Source organism: Pteronotus mesoamericanus, unplaced genomic scaffold (genome assembly GCF_021234165.1).
Source record: "Pteronotus mesoamericanus isolate MK-2021 breed Mesoamerican mustached bat unplaced genomic scaffold, CSHL_Meso_final scaffold_232, whole genome shotgun sequence".
Taxonomy (NCBI): Eukaryota; Metazoa; Chordata; class Mammalia; order Chiroptera; family Mormoopidae; genus Pteronotus; species Pteronotus mesoamericanus.
Window position 1 is genome coordinate 8,850,500 of NW_026555311.1, and position 21,567 is coordinate 8,872,066.

Below are 21,567 nucleotides of genomic sequence, written 5' to 3' on the forward strand. Positions count from 1 at the left end.
GTGAAGGTAATTTCACTTCTTGCTGCCTGTCACAAAGGCCCCAGAATCTTATAAAATAAATATAACTATCATGGGCTTTTTTTAAAAAAATTCTACAACCTGACTTTCTGCACTAGGTGACACACAAAAGGATAAAGAAAAAGAATGCACCCCTTTAAATTTCTTTAGTTATCTCCTTTAATAACAAGTCCCAAGAATATTGAACACATGTTATGTCCTGGTGTCATTATTCCTGTTTTGCACTTTGTTCCCCTCACTAATTCATGTCCTCCTGTTGGCCCACCTCTTCTTTACTTCCAGACCCTCATGTCCAGGGCCAGGACGAGTCACGCCTTACAATGAGGCCTCTGAATTATTCTGACCCCACTCCAAGATGAACATCCCCTGCAGGGAAGCAAATCACGGTAAACCAATGATATTCAAGCAGTCTCCTTGTCCTAGGCTTTGTTTAGGAAAATAGCATTCAAGGGAATGAAGCAGTTATAGCCTTTACTTCATCCTTACTTGGCAATGATTCAATGAGCGACAATTAGGCACCAAGCACTCTGGAAGATACGATAGGTAGAAAAATCCAACACTTCCCTCAAGGGACTTCTGAAGGGAAAATATACATCAATAGACCTATAAAAAACAGAGGGTTACCTATTCTTCTCTGGAGGACCTTGAGCTATTTCCCTACCAGTCTGCCTTTGAAATAGGAGCTATGAGCGAGGCACTTTGAAGAAGCAAGATCTACTCAGAAACTGCAAGTGGTCCTGTATGGCCGCTGATACCACATCTGTGGAGACATTTCAGAAGCGGCTGTATTGGTTGGCAGCTGCCAGATCCTGGAGGACCTTCTGTTTTGGGAAGGAGCTGGAACTTCAGCCTGGAGGTGATGGAGAAATCTGATGGATTTCAGGCAGCAGACCAATAAGACTGGACTGTGTTTCAGAAAGATTAGTCTGGGAGTTAGTCATATGAAAGATGGAATTCAGAAAATGAGTTAGTAAGACTGGAAAAGAGAAACCTTTTGAAAGTTTTCTACAATAACATAAGAAATTACTAATGAAAACTAAAATAGGACATTATAGCAGTTAAGAGAAAGTGCTCTAATATCAACTGCCTGGTTTTGAATTGGGATTTTACGATTTACTATTGTGATATTTGGGAAACGGATTTGACTGCTCTGTTTCTTAATTTCTTCATCTGTAAATTGGAATAAAAATTCCAGTTTGAAGATTAAGTGAGTTAAAATATGTAGTGTGTTTCTATCAGCAGCTAACATGTGCAAATGCTCAATAGATGTTAGCTATAACCACCAAAGCAAAAACAGAGAGGGTGGGGAAGAGGGAAAGAAAATGGACATTAAGCATATGTGAGAGAGGAAGAGGGTAATTCCAGGTGTATCTCGGGATTTGGGTTTCAGTGGCCACGTGGATAGACAATGGCGACAAGTTAAGGACAGAGTTTAGGAAAGATGATGTTTAATTTTAGATGTACTGAATTTGAGTCACCTATAGTATATTCAAGGGAAGAAGTCCTTTACGGAATTGGACACATGAATCTGGGATTCAGAAAAAAAAAGATCTGGGGAAGAGATGTAAAACTTGGGTGGTAGAAGCCATGAATTTGACAAGGTCACAGAAGAAAGTTCACAGGGTGAGAAGAGAATGCTGGGGAACGCTAACCCTGACGGGAGCCTAGAAGAGGAAGAGTCTGCAGAAAAGTCTGAGAAGGCACAGGCAAAGAGGAGAAAATCAGGATTGGTGTAAGCAAAGCCAAGGACAAAATAGTGTGAGACTGCAAAGAGATCGCTGGTAAAAGTGCCCAGTGTATGTGTACAAAATGAAATAATGTGTGTGAAATGAAATTGCGAGATGTAGGTAGAAGTCACTGGGAAGGGCTTCTTTTCCCCTTCCCCCGCTGCATGAAAATACCTTGGAAAGAGGTGGTTTTGTTCTTACTTCCTGCAGGAAGCATGCTTGGCAGCAGAGCAGTCATCTGGGGGCCATGAGACCAAATGCCACATGTCAAATACCATGAAGGAAAAAGCTGCAAGGAGACAGCAGGCAGCTGCCCAGGTCATGAACTATTGAACTGTAGATTTCTTGTTTTTTGAGGGAAAACAGGCTTTTTGGTTAAGTCCTTTTGGTGACCTTCCTGTTCCAAGCAGGGAAGCGCAGCTCTCACTGACCCAGTCGATCTGCGGCAGCCGCAGCGTTGAGCGACAGAGGCCATGCTAAGGCAGAGCCCCCCTTGTGAAGGCCGTGTTCCTGGGGGGTGCTATTGTGCACCTTCAAGGCTGCCCCTCTGCCCATGCACTTCTCACTTTGGCTTCCTGGTGGTTGGGAAAGCATTCAGGGACTCAGAGACCTCTTAAATTCACAGAATTTATTTATTTTATTATCATGTGTTTTCTGTGAAGCATTTGACTTTTCACAGCTCCATTCACATGCAATAGCAGAGTGAACCCATTGACTTCCACCAGCAGAACATCCCATCCTAGAATTTATCATTCTACTCAGAGAGAACTGTAGAACTTATTACTAAGCCACCCTATTTCTATTTTTATTACAAGAAATAAGTCCTAATAGTCTTGGGACCCATGTCAACCCCACTTGGGAGCCCGGAGGTCCAACCCCCACATGGCGTCCTGGTGCCTGCCTTTTGCTGATGTTCTCTTTCCTGTGTGCATGTATGTGTCTAGACTCTGAAGCTGACATTTACCTGTTACTGCCACCATTTGGAATAAAATGCCCTGGCCTTTCAGGGCTGCATCTGGGTCTGCCCTGCAAGCCTCACACGTTGCAATATGCACAGCCCTCAACGCCTGTCCTAGCTGGGCAGTACGACTTAGGGTAAGGCCATCTGTGTTCTGAGTAAAACTTATACAACGTAACAGTAATAATAGTAGGAAAATTGTTCAGGTGAGCTTATTTGTGACATTTCCCATTCAACGTCACAGCATGAATAGTCAGTAACCCATGCGCTCCTCACATAGTCTGCTAAAGACACAGGTTCTTGTTTCAGGGACATATAAGAGACCATGCCTTAGGAGAACAGAGTACTGCTATAGAACCACACCATGCAGCACCTACTAAACTTTCAAAGATTAGAAAACTCTAAATTGTCTTTGCAAATAGATAAACTTAATATTCTCAGGATAATGACATGTAAGTAACATCATGTATTGCATATTTATTAAGGATAGGAACTGGGCTATCATTGCTCACACATGGTTTTACTTAACCTCCACAAGCACTCTGTGGGGTAGGTATTATTGCCTCAGATTTCAAGAAAAATTGAAGTTCAGTGAGATTTTGCAACTTGCTAAGATTGCATGTCTAGTGAGCCAGGATGTAAACCTAAGCCAGCCTGGTATATTCTTATACTCTTATAAGAATATAATATAATATTATCATCTTACTTGTTTTGTCCTTGCTCATAATTTTCTTAAATTGTTACAGACTGATCTTCAGTTTAAGTGGAAACAAGAGCCACATCTCATAGTTCCATCTCTAAAGATTTAGAACCCATTTACTATTTAGGCAGCCTGTTTCAGTCAAGATTCTGTAATCTTGGCATGATAGTCCAGACAGTTTGCCAGAGCTCTCGTATCTGTAAACATAAGCCTCATCCAAACTCCATGGTTACTATTGAGTAAAATCCTTCTCCTGGTTCAACTGGGTATCAGGAAAATCTTCCTTTTGATGCTAGAGCTGTGACTCACAAGCTCTCATCTACAGACCGAGAAATGGGATGGGGCACCTGTGTTTTTCATGTTGTGGTAACATGATTTTGGAATAATACCTCACCAAGAATCAGTTTATGTTATGAAGTATAAGAACTTTGGTGCAAGGTGTTTAGTGAAAGGTGTTGTGATGGGAAGTGCCACTGACCTCTGCATTGCCATGGCTGCCATGCATGGGCCGTGGAGCCCTCTTTGGTATGATGCTCCAGCCACATTGGACTGCTGTGCTTTATAAGAATTCCCCGTACCCTCTTGCCTTGAGGCCTTTATGCCATTTGTCAGTTAGAAAGTCATTAGTTCCAATATCCACCTTTCTAAAACCTTCAAGTCCCAGTACAAAACACACCTTCCAAATCAACCTTTTTTCTCATCATCGGAGTTGAATTAATTCATCTCTTCTTAGAGAAACTGTATTACTTAGCTATTGCCGCAGATCCTCCCAAAATCACCCAAAATTGAAAGGCTTAAAACTACACTGTTTGCTCACAATTCTCTGGGCTGACAGTCTGAGAAGGGCTCAGCTGGGATAGCATGTCCCAATGTGTGTTGACGGAGTTTATTCATATGCTTGCAGTCTGTGGCTCGAGGCCAGCTGGCTGAGGAGGGCTGTCCTCACATGTCCAAGGCCTTGGTTGTGTTGACTGGAATGAATGGGTAATGTGCACCTTCTTTCTTCCTGTGCAGACAGTGGATGTCGCAATGCTATTGCAGAACATCATTTTTACCGCATTTTATTGGCCAAATCAACCTCCAAGGCTGGCCTAGATATAAAAGGTCAGAGAATGAAGAGGACTTCAATTCTTTATTTTTCAAATATGGCCCTACTGTTTTAATTTTTTAAATAATCTTCCTATTTTTTATCATCTTCTTCGAAGTTGCAATTCATGATTAGTAAGTTTGAAATTGTGGACATCTTTAATTGTTTTCTCAGTAAATAATATTTTTAACTATGTAAAACTATTTTTATACTTATAGAAAATTTGCAACAATAGTACCAATAGGTTCCAAATATTCCTCACTCAGCTTCTCCAATGTTAATATCTTACATAACCACAGTGCAATTATCAGAAAAAAGAAATGAAGTTTGCTTCAATACTATTAACTAAAATAAATACCTCATTTGAATTTCAACTCTAGCATTCCTTAACTGTTCTGGAATCTATCCAGGCTCCCATTTGCATTTATTTGTTACTCCTCCTTAGTCTCCTACAGCCTTTAAAAGACTACCCCTTCTCAGTTTTTTCTTCAATGACCTTGACTTTTTAGAAGAGTACTCATCAGTTATTTTGTTGAGTGACCCTCATGTGAGTTTGCTGATGTTTGATGTTTTCTCATGACTGTACATATTTTGGACAAAGGTACCACAGATATGATATCATGTCCCCCTTAGGGCATCATATCATAAGTTTTGTCATGCGACTATGTGTAAGTTCCTGGTATTGTGACATTGATCACTTGATTAAGGTGTTGTATGTCTGGCTTCTTACCATAAAGTTACCACCTACCTTTCCCTTTGAGATTAATCATTACTTAGGAGATACTTGGAATACTATGAAAAGTATATTTCTCCTCAAACTTTCACCCACTAAATCTATCATTGATCAGTGTATTTTTGTCTGCAATAATTATTACTATAGTATTTGCCTAATGGTAACTTTCTATTTCTCTCTTTCCTTCTACATTTATTCATTGAACTCTACTGTAAGGAAGAGCTTTCTTTTCTCTTCATTTATTTATATCAGTATGGACTCAATATTTATTTTATCCTATGGGTTAAAATCTAATACTAGCATTATTTATTTTGCTACTCAGATATGTAAATCATCATATTTTTAATTGGAAAAATGCTCCCCTGTGAACACAAAGGTCCCTAATAAGTTCAGAGAAAATTCTACTAAGTGGAAGGTTTTAATATTATGATTATAAATCTCCATGTTGAAATGTGTAAATATTTGGGTGCAAATATCTTCACAGATAACATCTTTGCCTCCACTTCTATTCTTTTATTTTTTTGTTTTTACAAAATAAAGCTCACCAAATAAGCTATTTTTATTTATATTTATTTATTTATTTATTTATGGTAAAAGATATAACTTTATATTATTAAATAGGAGCTCCACCAGAAGCTTCTTTCCATAAATCAGGTTTTCCAAGATTTAATTACAGAATTTCAAAGTTAAATATTTTATATAACATGAACTCTTATTGTTTAATTCTTTAGTTAATTCTTGTTTTTGTAAAGATAAATGTTTGTGTCTTCCTATTTGCAATTTTGTGTTCAATAATTTCAATTGTAAAGATTAAAAAGCTGAAATTACTCTTTTTCTTTGTATGTTCACTATTTTAACCAAAACTCTTCAAATGATTTTGAACAAAATGTAATTTCTAAAAAGCTGATAAGTGACCAGCAGCAAAGAAAATGTGTCCTGCCATGCATAAGGTTATTTTTTTAAATTAACATCAACTCTATCTTCCAACTATTGTATGCAGTTAACTCTAACTTTGTATATCTAACTATGTATGAATTTGACTAGTTACCATTTCAGTTAATAGTATAGTACAGCTTTATTACATATGTACCATCATAAATCCCAGTATATTTCTACTCCATGGACTTCTTTTTATAGTAAAAATATTATTTCACTGTCACATTGAGTTCCATCAAAATATTTATTTGTATTATCATTTGATTCACAGGTTTAATTTTTAAAGTTATAGGAGTATCTACAGTAAGGTCATAAAATTCAACTTTGACACAGTCAACTTCCAAAATCTTTTCTTTGATTCTGTAAATTGAATTAAACACTTTTAAGCTTTTATTGGAATTAATTGATTTTCTATTTAACTCATTGGCACACACTGTTATAGAACTGTCATAATTGAACTGCTTGCAAACTCTTCTACTTATGAAGTCAACTCAATAATAGCCATTGCTTTATACTGCTCACAGGCCCAAGGAAACTTGGAATTAAAAATGAGAGAGATTAATTTAAAGTAACTGTCATTTTGACACAAATGATGCACTTGGATTTAAAGGTAAAGGTCAGATTTCAACAAGCAGGGTCCAGGTTGAGAAGAAGATTCAAAGTGGAAGTAGCAACATGAACAAAAAGCATGGACAGCAAATACCAAATGCCAAGGATGTTTAAACAAAATGGGCACAGTTTTTAAAACAGCGACTAGTTTTTGATGTTGCTGCTTCTTCAGCAGATTTCTGTCTTCTGATTGTCTTATGGTCAGTGACAACATTAAGGACCCCATGGTGGGTGGTGAGTATTTTGTGTGTTACATGTTTATCTTCAACTTTTCTTGAGAAACAACAAATCAATACTTAGTTTTTATTAAACATGTGTACATTAAACCCTTGCTTCTCAGTTGGTTTGTAGTAAAGTAGAATACTAGGGATCTAATTGACAATAAAATGTTACAGATTTATATCATACATAACTTCCTGTAGCAGCAGCATCCAGATGCTCTGTAGCAAGACAGCTCAGCCTCTACCTCCCACACATGTTATACTTATGTCTAATCTTTAATTCCCTACATGTCTCACCAAACCCATTGACTCTTATCCTGGTGGTTTCATGTTTCTCATGGGTCCTGGTATGTTGGCACCAGCATGGGCCATGTCATACCAAGTGGATGGCAAGAGCTGTAACATCAAATATATTCCCTACCCTGGGCAGAACAGGTTGCAGTTAGCTGCTGCTAGCTGCTCATGTTCAAATGTCATCATTTTATCAGCCCAGTGCCTTGCATGCTATACTTCAAAGGAAGATGTAAGTTTCCTTGAAACTAGAAAGGATGGAAAAGGAAAGATGGGCCGTCTTTTGGCATTTATGTTGCTGTGAGAATTCTAACAAATGCACCTGATTCTTGCCCTGTACTAGGAGACACTGTGTATCAGAAATTGAAGTGCAATGTAGGGGTTTTACCAAATCTCTTAAAACATAACTTTTAATAATGATCCTTCTTTAAAATGGAGAAAATCCAGGACAAACTCTAAACCGGGCTCGCTGATTGAACAAGAGGCTAAAACTAGAATGTTCTAGGCAAATCAGGATATATGTCTCCTTAAACCTGGAATTGTCTTTGACTCCAGCACATGCACCCAACCCCTGAATCTTTTTTTTTAATGCTTTTGTCCATGTTTCTCTTGAGCCTGATTCTTATTTTTAATTCTTACTGTATCCGCCTTAGCCTAGATGCCTGTTACCACATAGCTGTATTATTTATAATTACCTCTCCATTGGTCTAGGACTCATCTTATCCTATCCACTCTCTTCATACCTACCATAGTGTTATTTCTTCAGAAACTTTTGTGTCTCATCACACCCTTGCTGAAAAAACTTTTAATGGTTCCTTATTTCCTGCAGAGTAAATTCCTTACTTTGATTCCTAGTATAGTCTGTTCCTATCCTGTACTTACAGATTCATTTATCATTCTTCCTTTGCATAAACCCTTCACTCCAGCTTCATTTGATCTCTCCCCATTTCTTAAACACTCTTGGTATTTGGCATTTGCTGTCCATGCTTTTGTTCATGCTATACTCCTACTTAGCTTTCCCAACCTACGTCACTTGTTGAAATCTGACCTACACCTCTAAGCCCAAGTAATATTCTCAAGCTCTTTCTCTGATTCCCTATCTAGAAATATGCCCTGTATCTTCTGAAAGCCTGCAGTTGTGTAGAAATGACTCTGATGATGTACTATACAAATACTTTCAACTCAAGGGGCTGTTTGAGTGCACACATTTGAAGGATGGAGATGAACCCTTTCATCTTCTGACACCTGACAGTGCCATACAGCATCTTGTCTGTGAACATGCTGCTGCCTAGGGACTATCCATGGAATGAATTAATAAATGAATGGCCAATAAACCCAAACTGAAGATATAATGAATAGAGTTTTTTTCCCTCTAGAAAATATTTTTACAATATATTGCAAACTATATTAATCAACAACCCAGGCTACCATAGCAAAATAACAAAGACTGGGTGGCCTACACCACAGGTATTTATTTCCCACAGTTCTGGAGGCTGGGAAGTCCAAGCTCAAGGAGCCAGTGGATTCAATATCTGGCGAGGACCTCCTTCCTGGCTCGCAGAGGGCCGTCTTCTTATTGAGTCCTCACATGGTGGGGAGGGACAGAGAGCAGGAACTCTGTTCTCTCTCCCTCTCATTGGTGGGGCACTAATCTCACCATGAGGAAACACTCTGTACGATCTCATCGAAAGCTAAGTTACCTCTCAGAAGCCCCACCTTTAAACACCATCACAGTGTGGGGTAAGGCTTCAACAAATAAATTTTGGGGGAACACGAACTCAGTACATAATGAAGACAATTAATCACAAGAATGATTGAATTTTAAAACTTCCTGTGGGAGGATCTTTTTTAGTGAATTTGCATTTTGGTTTGTAAAATACTACAAATAGCCAGGTTGATTCACCTTTCATATAAGATCAGCCTTGCTTGTTAATCTTTGGGTCATCCATAAATACAAAACAAGATCAATATCATACCCTTTTTATAACTCTGATCTCCATTAACAAATAAAGACATAATGACTAAAGACATAAGGCGTGAATATGTATTTGTGTCTCTGTGCCTGTCCCAAACAAAAAGATCCACATCAAACTTATAACAGCATTTTTTTTTTTTAATCGGGAAGGCAGTGGCATTGTATGGTTATAGTACCCTGTGTGCTCCTAAACTGTTTTAATATTTTTGTAATGAGCATACTTTGCATATTAGGGATGAAATAGAAAAATGATAAAACAAGTTTTTAAAAAAATTATTGGTCTATTTGGTACCATGAGTTTTAGATCTTGATGTGGTAACTGCCTTCAAAGAGTTTACACACAGCACTCCCTCTGCAACTCCCAAGAAATGAAGAGAATAAAAATTTGGCTTAACACATTTCCAATGATATCTCTGTTTTTTTTTTAAAAACCTTAGCAGAGTAAGAAAATAATCTATGGCTGTTTGAGAGTGAAAACATACATAAAAAGAAAATAATATAGAGGAAAAAGAAAAACATGGGAAGAGTTGAACTTGTTGTCTTACAAATCATATAAACTCTTTACACAAAGAAATTTACAGTGTAAAAATCAATGGATTTGTAGGCACAGATCTGAGAAATGATGTGACTAAAATCAATAAAGCTATTAAAGTATTTAAATTTTTTTTTTAAGGATCAAGTGTTAGTCATAAAACAAAATGGGAACATCTGGAAGGCAAAGAGGTTGAAAGATTGAAAATTAAAAAGCAAATGGTGTGCTTATGCTACTGAGAGACTTCAGCAAATGGATATAAACCCATTTCAAAATAAATACAGAGTTTGTGTAATTACAATGAGCCTGAAGATGGGTTTAGCATTTATATATCTCCTGGGAAGTTTGGTGAGTCAGAAACATAAAACCGAAGTAAAGGGAGGTTATTGAAATATTATTTCCTGTTTTATTGTAGAAGGAGAGGAGAATAAACATACCGATTACTTGCTTGGCCGGTTCCACGTCTGTTGTGGCCTCTTCCAACAATGACAGCAGCTTGGCTGATATCTGATGCACGGATTCAATATTGCTAAACAAGCTATCCACGTCCAGCCGATCAATCTGAAAAAACACAAACACTGAGCAGCAGCTGATGGAGAGAGACTCACTGTGTTTAGGATGTTTTCCCTTGCTGAACAGTATGTGTTTTCTATGCCAGCCCAAGCTGTTTTCATCAACCATTTCTGTAAACACCCTTATTTAGGGATTCTAGAGAAAATGTGCAGTTTTTCATGCAAGAAACTGAGATGGTGTATTTGTTACCTCTTTTTCTTTATTTTAGCTAAGTTTGTGTGTGTGTGTGTGTGTGTGTGTGTGTAGCGGATATCTACATATTCCTATAAGAACCAGAATGTGAAGAAGATGTGAACCAGCTAATTGGTATTTCTATGGACTGCCCTCTATGAGGGTATGTACCTGTGTATATGAATTTAGAATACTTTACTGCTTACACAGCAGAAATCAGGCCTTGCTCTAGGCAAGTAACTATTTCCAAAGCTGTTTTAAAACCACAGATGTTCTCAAACTGATGACAAGTAGATGTGCTGAGTTGCTTCCTGATTATTTAAAAAAAGAAATGTGAATAGGAATCTTCACCAAACATATTCTGCTAATTAAAGACTCATCATATTTTGCAACTTCATGCACATGTTCAAAAGCCAGTGTAATCATTCCTAGATCTTGTAGCTGGTATTTGTAATAATTTACCTATTAATTCATCCATTCTTTTATTAAATATTTCCTGAAGACCTTCTATGTACCACGAATTGTAATAGAAGCCCATCTGTCAGAAGCAGTGGAAGGATGGCTGACTGTCCTAAACAATCTAAGTGGATATATGTCCCCTGATTTTGCCAGATCCTACTCAAAAGCTTTCTCCTGAGTTTAAGTCAGATCTTTCATAATCAAACAGTGTCCATTCGGGTCATTAACGGACTAGTACAGGCCCCACTGAGCCACCACAGGGAAAAGGAGTAGATGTCTCTTACCTATGGTGCATTGTGCATGAGGTCATAGGTAAAAAACCCCCAAGTCATCAATAATTAGGTCATGGAGGTGCTTCAAAGGTGAATAGCAGTGTTCAAAAACACAAGGCAGCAAAGTGAGGGATCAGAGAAAGACACAAAGTTGAGCCAAGGATCAGAAAAAAAGAAGCTGAGAAATTAAGGGAAATTGTCAACAAGGGATATAGGGTAAGAGACAGAGTTAGGGGAGCTCTGAAAATGAGGTCCAACAGTTGCATGAGGTCCTTTCTCATGCTCCTGGCATCAGTTTCATTAGGTGTGCTAGGTCTGCTCAGAGGGGAGAAAGGAGGCAGGCACTCACCCTGCTGCCCTATCTTTTTTGACACTGACCCATCCATTGTTCCCCACACAGGACAGGAATCTAATTTTGATAAGGAGCTTCTGTTCTTGAACACAGAAACATTACTTCACGCGGCACCTTCTTTAAAAATTGGTGACTATCTCAGTTATTTCTTATGCAATATGGTCCGGCTATACACATTTTTTTCAACCATTTCAGGAAATTCCTAACCTTTTTATTACCAGTCTTGTCCTCAAAATAAAAACTTTCAGTGTCATTTGTAATCAAATTCCATGTGATTTTATGTAATGTGTTTATTTCAATTTAGTGTGATACTTTACAACTTTATTTTTTTATGTATTCTGAAATTATCTTTCTCTATACTACATTATTACATTGCAATCGTTACGTGTTCTTAGGGTCTTTGACGCAGTATCTCACAAAATGTTCCTTTGTTAGGCAGTCACCTTCAAGAGACAGGGTGTATGTGGCTCTTCTGTTTGAAATGTATATTTAATATTATACAAAATACCTAAAAAGCAGATAATGGTTATATGGCTTTTTTCTTAATAATAATTTTAAATGGCTCAAATGTCACAGATCTTTAAGTACCACTGATTGAACAAATTATTTATTCTAAGGAATTACTTTATGCATTGCTTGTTAATTAAATCACAAAGGTGTACCTTTGACTTGTGCAAAATATTTTTCAAAAGTTGTGTATGAATCACATTTTTGTAGATTGAGTTATTTAGATGTACTAGTTAAATATTTCTCAAAATCATCTTTTGAAAAGAATCCTTCTAAGTGTAAAATTTCAGCCATAATTTACTTGCTTTGTAAGATAAAAGATTAGATGTAATTCATACGATGAATTATTTCATTTTGTTGTGGAAACTTTATTCTGAGAAACTTACAGCGCTTCATATTTATTATCTCATATATTATTCCAACTTCTCTTTGAAATATGAACCAGTTTGAAGATACGGAAACTCATGCAGAGTGAAGAAATGTGCCATGCTTAAAATTAGGAAGTTCAGACAGGAGCTAGAACCAGTAATTGATCTTTTAGTGCTATGCCTTAGTACATTACCAGGAAATACTATTAATATAATACTTTGTCATCTCTATTTGGATTTTTTTTGGTTTGTTCCTGAGTTTCTACTAAGTGGTCACTTCCACAATTTATTTCCCAAAGAGAGAATCTTGCATATCTGTCTAATTTAGATTTTAAATTCATTTAGCAAGGAACCAATTCTATATCTATCTATAATCTTGGCTCAATGCAACAAATACTAAATAATAAAAAACATAGCTTTTAGTTTTATTTCTGTATGAAAGACAGAAAAGATTAAAACATCAATTGGCCTAGTGTCAACCTCTTGTATCGCCTCAGGCCCATGGGGTTCTGTGCCTTGTGAAACGGATTCACATTCAGTCACTGCTATGCCACAGGACAAACAAAGGTCTGGTCCAAGTAAGCTTTTAAAACTGGTAGATGATTTTATAATTATTGATATAAATACAAGGAATCATTTATGTACATTTATTAAACATTTACTAGGAAGAGGGAGTGGCGTAAGAGCTCAAGTCATGTTTTAAATGAACTAAAAATTCATTTTTTTGGAAAGAAGATTTAGTCTAAGCATATATGATTCTAAGCAAAGTCAGTATATAATAATTGAAATGTATAAAACAGAAAATTAAAGGTCAGTGTTTCTGGTGACAATTTAATTCTTTGCTTTACACGAGTATTCATCACAGCATCCATTTCAAATAGCAAGTTCCCACAATATTTAAATAATTGCTGAACTTACAGTTGCATGCATGTAAAACTTTCCATGTAGAAATGTCTAAGTAAAGGAAAACATCTATAAAACTGTCAATTCAGAGACTGTAATCATTGGTATAGAATTACTTTGTACCCAACAAGCACCATACTCTCACTGTTTTCAAAATATTCCTTGCATTTCCCAGCATTCACATCCTAGCCCAAGCTCTTCCCTTTTCTCACTAACGTTTTGGCCTCATATTACTTCACAACATTCTACCCATCTGAAAAGGAATGTGGTGCTGATGGTGTTTGTCCATTTGTTTCACACGGGTCTCTGCCTTGTCTGTTCCTTTTTTGGGGAAAGTTACACACCCCCTGCTGGCTCTATCTGATCTAGTGAAACTGTCAGTCATGATGCCCTGCCCCTGATCCAACTCCCTACAGTGATGGGCATGTATGTGACGTAGCTGCTGCAGGGCTCTAAGACCTAACCATGTACATTTACGTCTTCAGCAGCCATCTTTGTGGAGAGCTTGAATGTGACAAAATCAACAGTGAGAAGGAAGCTAAGCTGGACAACATCATCTTAGTTTCTGGATTTACCTCATCTAAAGCAAGACATCCTCATTACAGAAGTTGATAAAATGCCTTTTTATTTAATCTAGTTTCAATTTTATTGTTACCTACAAACAATAAAGGACCATTACATTTTTATTTCTAGCCAAAATCTCACTTTCTCTAAGAAACCTTTCATGCTCCCTTGGTTAGAATTGACCTCTCCCTCCTGTGACTTTGCTTCATATTACCCATTGTTTATATTAAAGACTGTGTGTGTGTGTGTGTGTGTGTGTGTGAAAGATATTATTAATTAATCTGTCTCTTTGTCAAAACTGTGAGATCCTCCAGTATATTTGCCTTTGTGTGTTATTTGAATACCCCACCGTGTCTAATACAGTGCTGGGCTGACACCTAGTTACTCAATAAAATTTTGACAGTTTGAATTGAATTGAGTCACTACAATTTCTATGATTTATTTACTCTGTGGGAGTCATCAATAAAATGTTTCTTGTTATCACTCTCCTGGGCTCTGAAAAACAAGTGTGCAGAGATCAAAAGTGGTTTAGAGAAAGAAATCAAAATCATCTAATTTTGGTTGTTCAAAATATCACATTAAGGGAATATTTTATAATTTTATATTTAATTTTATCAACAAACTGTTATGCTCAGGTTGTCCATTAGCGTATATAGACAATTTGCTGACAGAGACTGAACTTCCCCTTTAGTTTACACTTGGGAAATCCCTATTTACTGAGCTCTAGTACACTCAGTCTAACTGAGTCACAGGAAGGAATAACCAAACATTCTTAGGTGTGTCGCATAGACTGCCGACCAAAAACACCTTTAAAAGTGAATATCACAAAGAAGTCTAGGAACAATATTTTTTAAATAAGCTATTATAAAAGTCACTTATGTTTATTGTAGGAAATTAAAGATAAATAAGAAAGAGAATACAATGTTTATCACTCTACCACACAGTGATAATCACTGATATTTTGAGGGATATCCTGACAAATTGTTTTTTCTCTCCATGCGTGTACATCAAAAAATTTATATGCTTCAAATAATGTTTCAAAATTTGGGTGCTTTTTAAAACAGCATAACATGAACATCTTTTCATGTCATTAATTTTCCTCAGTTACACCATTTTTAATGTCAACATTATGTAGAAATACTCTAGTTTACTTAACTAAATCTTGGAAATCTAGATAACTTGCCATATTCACTATTATAAGCAGCTCTCCTGGTTATAATCTTGTTCACATCCTTGATTATTCCTTCATGATAAATTTTATAAGGATAATTACTATTAGTATTTCTTAAGGCTTTTAAAAAGTCTGGCAAATTATAGCAGTAATTAGAAACATTGTTTTTCTTCTAGTAAACAATGTAATAAAAAAAACCCTTAGTTGGATGTTGGATATTATTGCTCTGACCTCAATTTGGAAATATATCTTTAGGTTTCTAATTTGACAATCAAAATTACACACCTTTAAAGTTCCAGATATAGACACAAGACAAGACTATAGAAAAGAGAATAAAATAAATAGCATCACTTTTGACTGCCATGGTGATTTCCATCAGCCAAATGCTTTTCTGGAAATTGTTTCTAATAAAGACTTCAATGTTTCTACTTGGTGTGGTTTGGCAGTAAATCTAGGTTCAAAGTAGGCTCCAATTCTGGACTCTATATTAGAATTGATATAAGGAAAATCCACCTTGGATATCATCTGACTCAGTCTAGCAGAACCATGGCCCATCTACCCCTTCGAGAAGCCAGTTCCATTATGGTGGGAGGGAATCCACAGTTCCCTAGCAGAACTGCCGTGTAGAAGGGGTCAGTTCCACAGCATTATGAGGCCTGTCTATATTCCCTAAGTTAGTGTGCTCCATTATTCATGTTGAAGCTGTGTAAGCCCAGTGATATAAAGACCATAACTATAACAAGTAAGGTGAGAGTGGTAGAAAGTTGAAAATGTATTTTAAAAAATTGGAAGAAGTGGAGACCCAACAGGAATATTTGGAGCAGGAAGAACCAGGTCTTTGTCTCACAAGGGGAATGCTTATGAGACAAAAATTGCAGCAAGTGGAGAAAACATGTTGGCAGAAGGTCCTGGCAACCACAAGGCTAGAATAATCATCTAATTACTATGGCATTTACTCAGTTGGCTTCTAGATTACGAAGCTTTTCAGACTAAACTAGCCATTATTTCATCAGGTTTCACAAAACTACTGATTTGTATGTGTGAAAATTCCTCCTGTGAAACTAGATTCTAAACTGGCTAATTGAGTCAAACGACAAGTTGAATCAATCTCACTGCTAGACAGCAAGTCTTTCAATTAATCTTGCAGCTAAATGTCCAAGTAACCTGGTAACGTTCCAGGCCAGGAGATGTTAATGAGGACAGACCTGTATCAAGGAAGATATGCTAATCTCTTCAGAGAGTAAGGTTGGGACTCTGGGGCAGAAGTCTCAGCACACGCAAGCGGAAGAGCAGAGCCAACAGAGGTTAATAAAGTCCAGATCAGAAATTGTGGGCAAATTTGAGAAGCTTCTGAGGCCTCTGAGAAAGAGGGCTGAGAGGACTGAGGTCTTTGAACTTTGATTAATAATAAAAAAGTAAAGTGCTTATACTTATATCCTTGGATAAAAGGTAAATAGCGACTAGGGCCCTTGCCCTTGTTTTTCTTATCGGCCCTGACGCAAGGACAGCAAGAAAAGAAGTTGCTTGGGGGTTGCAGGTGGTATGCAAGTCCGCTGTCCTTTCCTCCTGAGGATTTTCTATGAAATACTCAGAAGACAAGTAGTGCTGCTAAGACTAGTCTTGTGAGCTGAACATCCAGCAATTTTGTGAACCTTCAGAAACTCTAAAAAAAAAAAAGAAAGAAAGAAAAAAGAAAAAGAAAGTAGAAAATAAGCAAGGAATTTGAAAACTGGAACAACACGTGAGACTATAAGAAAAATACACACTTTTTATGTGTCCAAGTCAACCCACAATTATATTTAAGGCTTCTAGGTTGAGCACAATGAATAAAATAAACATTTTTATGCTTTGATCACCCGAGTACTTACTGTCTGTGTGAGTATATGCATGTGTGTACATGAGTATGTTTATTCTTTCTTTTTCCTGCATATTTAATCTCAAATCTTATTAAGTGTAAAACCCAATCCAGTCAAAAACCAACCATCTAAATAAATAGAACTCTTAACCTTTCAACTATTTCCATTAGATAGATATCTGAAAAAAATCAAGTGACACTAGAAATTACTTGCTCAACATTTACCAATTATTTTTCTACTTTGTAACACAATTTACAAAATTCTAATTTTTAATAATACAACTAAAGACTAGGAAAGTCCTGGACTCACTAAAAATAATTTTGAAAAGGTAGGAGAGACTTCTGGAAGGAAAATACACACACACACACACACACACACACACACACATTTACTTGAGATAATAAATATAAGAAGAAAAGACGAATGAGACAAAAGGTGTGAAAAGAAAAAGATGTAACGGGCAGATATGTAATGGTGGCGGAGTATAAAGCAGGAACTAGGGACACAACTGTATGACATAGAACAAATACTCATAAAGTCTATCTGTGTCATAAAGTGCTGGAGTTTCCAAGGGTTTAGTTATTCTGATACGGAGGATCTGGGGAGATCGGTGGGGACCGGGTAGGGGCCCCAAGGCGGTGCAGGAGAGCCTACGCACCAGAGAAGGGAGCGGCCAGGAAATGCCAGAGGCAGCGGGACTGAAACCGCAGCCGGCGCGTGATAGAGTTCATACCTCCAGGTAAAGGGGAAACAGAACAGGGCAGCGCGTGACGCGGCAGGAGGAAGCTTGCACAGTGTTTGCAGCGGCTGGAGAGGTCACAGCGACACGTGTACCAAGAAGTTAACAAGGCAGCACCGTGAGGGGCAAACCTTCCAGTCTAGTCCACGGGATTGGCTCAACAGTGGGACGCTTCTGGAGCACAAAGAGTTTTGGGGCCAGAGATTTCAATAAAGGGCAGGTAGAATCTTGCCCCCTCTGCTGCTTTCATTTGCTAGGTCCTAGGCTGGCTCATGCCGAAGCCGAATCCCACACGCTGGGCTGTACCCTGAGAACAGGTGCCCTGGCGGCAGCCCAGAGGATGCTAAGGCTCAACACTGCACAGAGGATCCCAGACTGTACCCTTCCTTCCTGTGAGATCAGCGTGTGGATGGGCAAGATACGCTGCTTACTTGTAGTGGGTGGGAGAGTTGGGCGGCGGGAGGAGCAGACTCAGGCGCTGGGCCGCACGGATGGAGCCCCTGCAAGACCTGCTGTAATGATCAGCAGTGGCCCCAGGTCCTGTCATGGGAACTTGCAGCGAGGGAATGGCATTGTTGGCCCCACAAGTGTGCCCCCCAGGGAGGGAGCCTGAAGCTGGAGAGCTGTCTGTGTAGCAGCTGTGGGCTCCAGATGGACAGATGAGGATGGAGCAGGGTTTGCGGATACTGTCTTTGGTTCTGGGGGCAACTGGGTACTTTCAGTGTCTTGTGGAAGAGGTGGACCTGGAGTCGAGGAGTCTCCTGTGCCCCCAGACGGGGCAGCATTTCAGTACAGACCTTCTTTTCTTTCCCACTAATCTTTGTTTTATGCCTGTGTTTGGTGATGGGCAGGCAAATCCCATTCTGCTTGTTAACAGCTCCAGTGTTGGCATCCCCACACCTTCTCCCTCAGGAATCTCACTTAATTTTGGCACTTTGATTTCCATATTTAGATTAACCATGACACTGCTTAAGTTTTTCACTGGTTTTCCATCCCAAATACATAAAGTTGGTACCTCCAGAAGGGGATGTTCTCCATGGTTTTACCTCTCACACTTATCTTGCTCTATTTCCAGCAACTTGGATATCATATCATGTTTCCTTTCTCAGGCTATCTCCTTGGGATCCAATAATGAGAGTGAAAATACAACAGAAGGTTAAAATCAAATGCTTCCTGCCTCAATTTCACCTGGAGTGTCAATTTCTTAAGTTATCACATTCCAAAGTGAGTATGAGATGGTCTGCCATATGCAGAACCTAAAAACACAAACTTCAGTGAACTGTTTCAAAATCAACAATGTGGACCTCATGCCCGAGAAACCTAAAGGAAAGTGGGGGCCAACTTGGGAACAACTTGCACTCCCTCAGGCTTTTGGGGCAAATGATACATGAATGTTCCCCATGTATCAGATGCCATCCTTATGAGGGAGTGAGCTTGTGTAAACTCATCTCTGATTTTGCATTCATCCCTGAAGGGCAGAATGTAGAGGTGAACCCTGATGTCTAGGAGCTGAGGAAAGAGTTGCAAGCCACCATCTGGAACAGAGATACAGTCTGGGTCAAGTAACCTTCAGCAGAGGGTGTCCCCTCCAGCCCATCCCCTTTTCCCCATCATGACCGTCATGGAAATTTACACACACACACACACACACACACCCACACACCAGGGAAGCATCCATAAGGGAGTTACATTATTACATTTGGAAGGCCCACGGAATGTAAAGCCAGTCCAAGTGGAACTACCCTCTCCCTCAACTCGCCTCCCATCCATCCTCCCAAGGGTCAGAAACTGGTTGGTGACCTGGTTTCTGGGAATAAGGTGAAGCAGTATCAGAGGGAGGAACAGGAAGAGGCCACCCACACTCCCTGCCCCCACTGCAGGTTTCCTGGCAAGGTTGGCCTGACCTGAGGGAGAGTTGACGCCAAAGTCAGAGTAGAAATTAATGTCCAGGACAGATATTCTAATTTCTGAAATGAGACTTTTTGTCTTAAGGTCTGTTATATAAGAGAAAAAAATGTCATGGCCTGCCAGAAGTTTCTTCTAGAGGCAGGGCAGCATTTCCCCACCATTAAGTTTATTTATGCTCCTGAAACATTGTGTCACACTCCACATACTGAGAACCACACAGAAAAAAGAAGGAAGCAAAGTGAGTGTTGACTTTAGAAAGCACAGCCAGTCCCCACAACATTTTTAAATTGCTAGTAATTCTTATTTTCTTCCCTTTTGAGAAACTACCCCTTTGTTAGGAACCCAAGGTGCCCAGCCCAATGTCCTTACGCCATCTGAGTTCCAGAACACACTCAAAATTTAGCAGAGTTTAGATTTCACAGGCTATGCCCGGAATGATGGAAGCAGGAATGAGACCCGGAGACAGGGCACATCATTGCGTCCCATGTATTAACAGTGCCACCAAATTCCAGACTCCAAATCTCAGGATCACTCAAGGTTACTCCTCTGTCACCCTGACCTCAGACACTGATAGTTTAACCACGCAATTTCCAACATTCATTTTTGTTACTCCAGGAAACACAGCCCAGTTGCACTTTGTGCCTCTGAGAAAACTTTTAAACTCATCTTCATTCCCTGTTCCCCAAATTAGCTTATCTAATACTTTCGGTTTTCCAGAAAGGTAAGTTTAATGGGATGTGTAGCACAATGATAACCTCCCTCCTTTAAAATACTCAGTTCCTCCCAGTTGCCTACAGAAAAGCCCCCAAACTCCTCACACGGAGTTTTGTCTGGTCAAGACGTTGTCTTACTCTGACTATTTTTATTCTTGTAAGAACCATCTGCTCCAATCAAAAGCAATGGCCTCTTCTTGGGCTTGCCACACACCAGCTCACTTACCACGTTGGCTCCTGCGGTTCTCTGTTCTTGGGCCCTTGCACTGCTGTCCTGATTCGGCCTTTGCCTAAACAGTGCTCACTAGAGGCGGAGTCTATCCCTTCTCCTGGACTTTCCAGACCACATACCCACCTGAGTCACTCATAAACAATCAATAGTTATTTCTGTTCATGTCCTAGACACTGGAGATACAGCAGTGAAAAAATAAGACAAAAATCTGTGTTTCATAAAGGAGACAAGTAACTAAAATAAATAAGTAAAATATTCATTTTTAATGTAAATGTAGCATGAAATGTGATAAGGATAAAATCCAGCAGGGAAGGTGGGTAGCTGCGGCACCGAGGATGCTTCACCCACATCCCCTTGGAACTAAGCGCTCTTGTGCATGTTGAAGGCCGTCTGCTGCAAGCAGGATTGATTCCCTACTTGAAGGTGTTCTGTGACCACAGATGCCTACTCTGTCTACATGCAGGGCCGTCTAGAGTGTCAGGAATGAACACTCCTGGGGGCACCCCTCAACCAATGTGTAATGGGAGTCGGTAGATGAATACTCCTCCCGTGGGACAACTCTGAGGTGTATCTGTACAGAGTCCTAGGGCTCCCAGTGGGATATCACCTTCAGTTCGCCCCAAGGGCAATGTGCCCAAGCTTGTCTTCCTTTCCTTCTCTGCCTCATTTCCCCATTTCTTTACTAATGTTCCAAGGGATCATCTCCCAAATAAATGACTTACTCTTAAATACTTTTACCTGGATCTGTTTACAACTCCGTATAAGATAGAGTGAGGTGGTCAAGGAATGCTTAACTGAGTAAAGGTTTGAAGGAGGTGAAGGAGCAAGCTGTGAAGTTATCTTGGGGAGGAACAGTCAAGGCAAAGAAAACATCAGCAGCAAAGATCTTGAAACAGTAGTATTCCTGGCTTGTTTACAGAAAACAGAGAGGCCAGAATGCAGAAACAGGTGAGCTCAGAGAGAATAGGGGACCAGCTCATGCTGGACCTCGT

General features: G+C 38.9%; 1 protein-coding gene across 1 annotated transcript in view; it reads right to left on the minus strand.

The window, feature by feature from the left end:
* Positions 1 to 21,567, minus strand: part of ARHGEF38 (Rho guanine nucleotide exchange factor 38) — a 126,921-nt gene that overhangs the window by 46,567 nt on the left and 58,787 nt on the right. Inside the window, exon 3 of the mRNA XM_054591662.1 lies at positions 10,225 to 10,348. Coding sequence (XP_054447637.1) covers positions 10,225 to 10,348 — 124 coding nt within the window. The remainder of the gene's footprint in view (positions 1 to 10,224; positions 10,349 to 21,567) is intronic.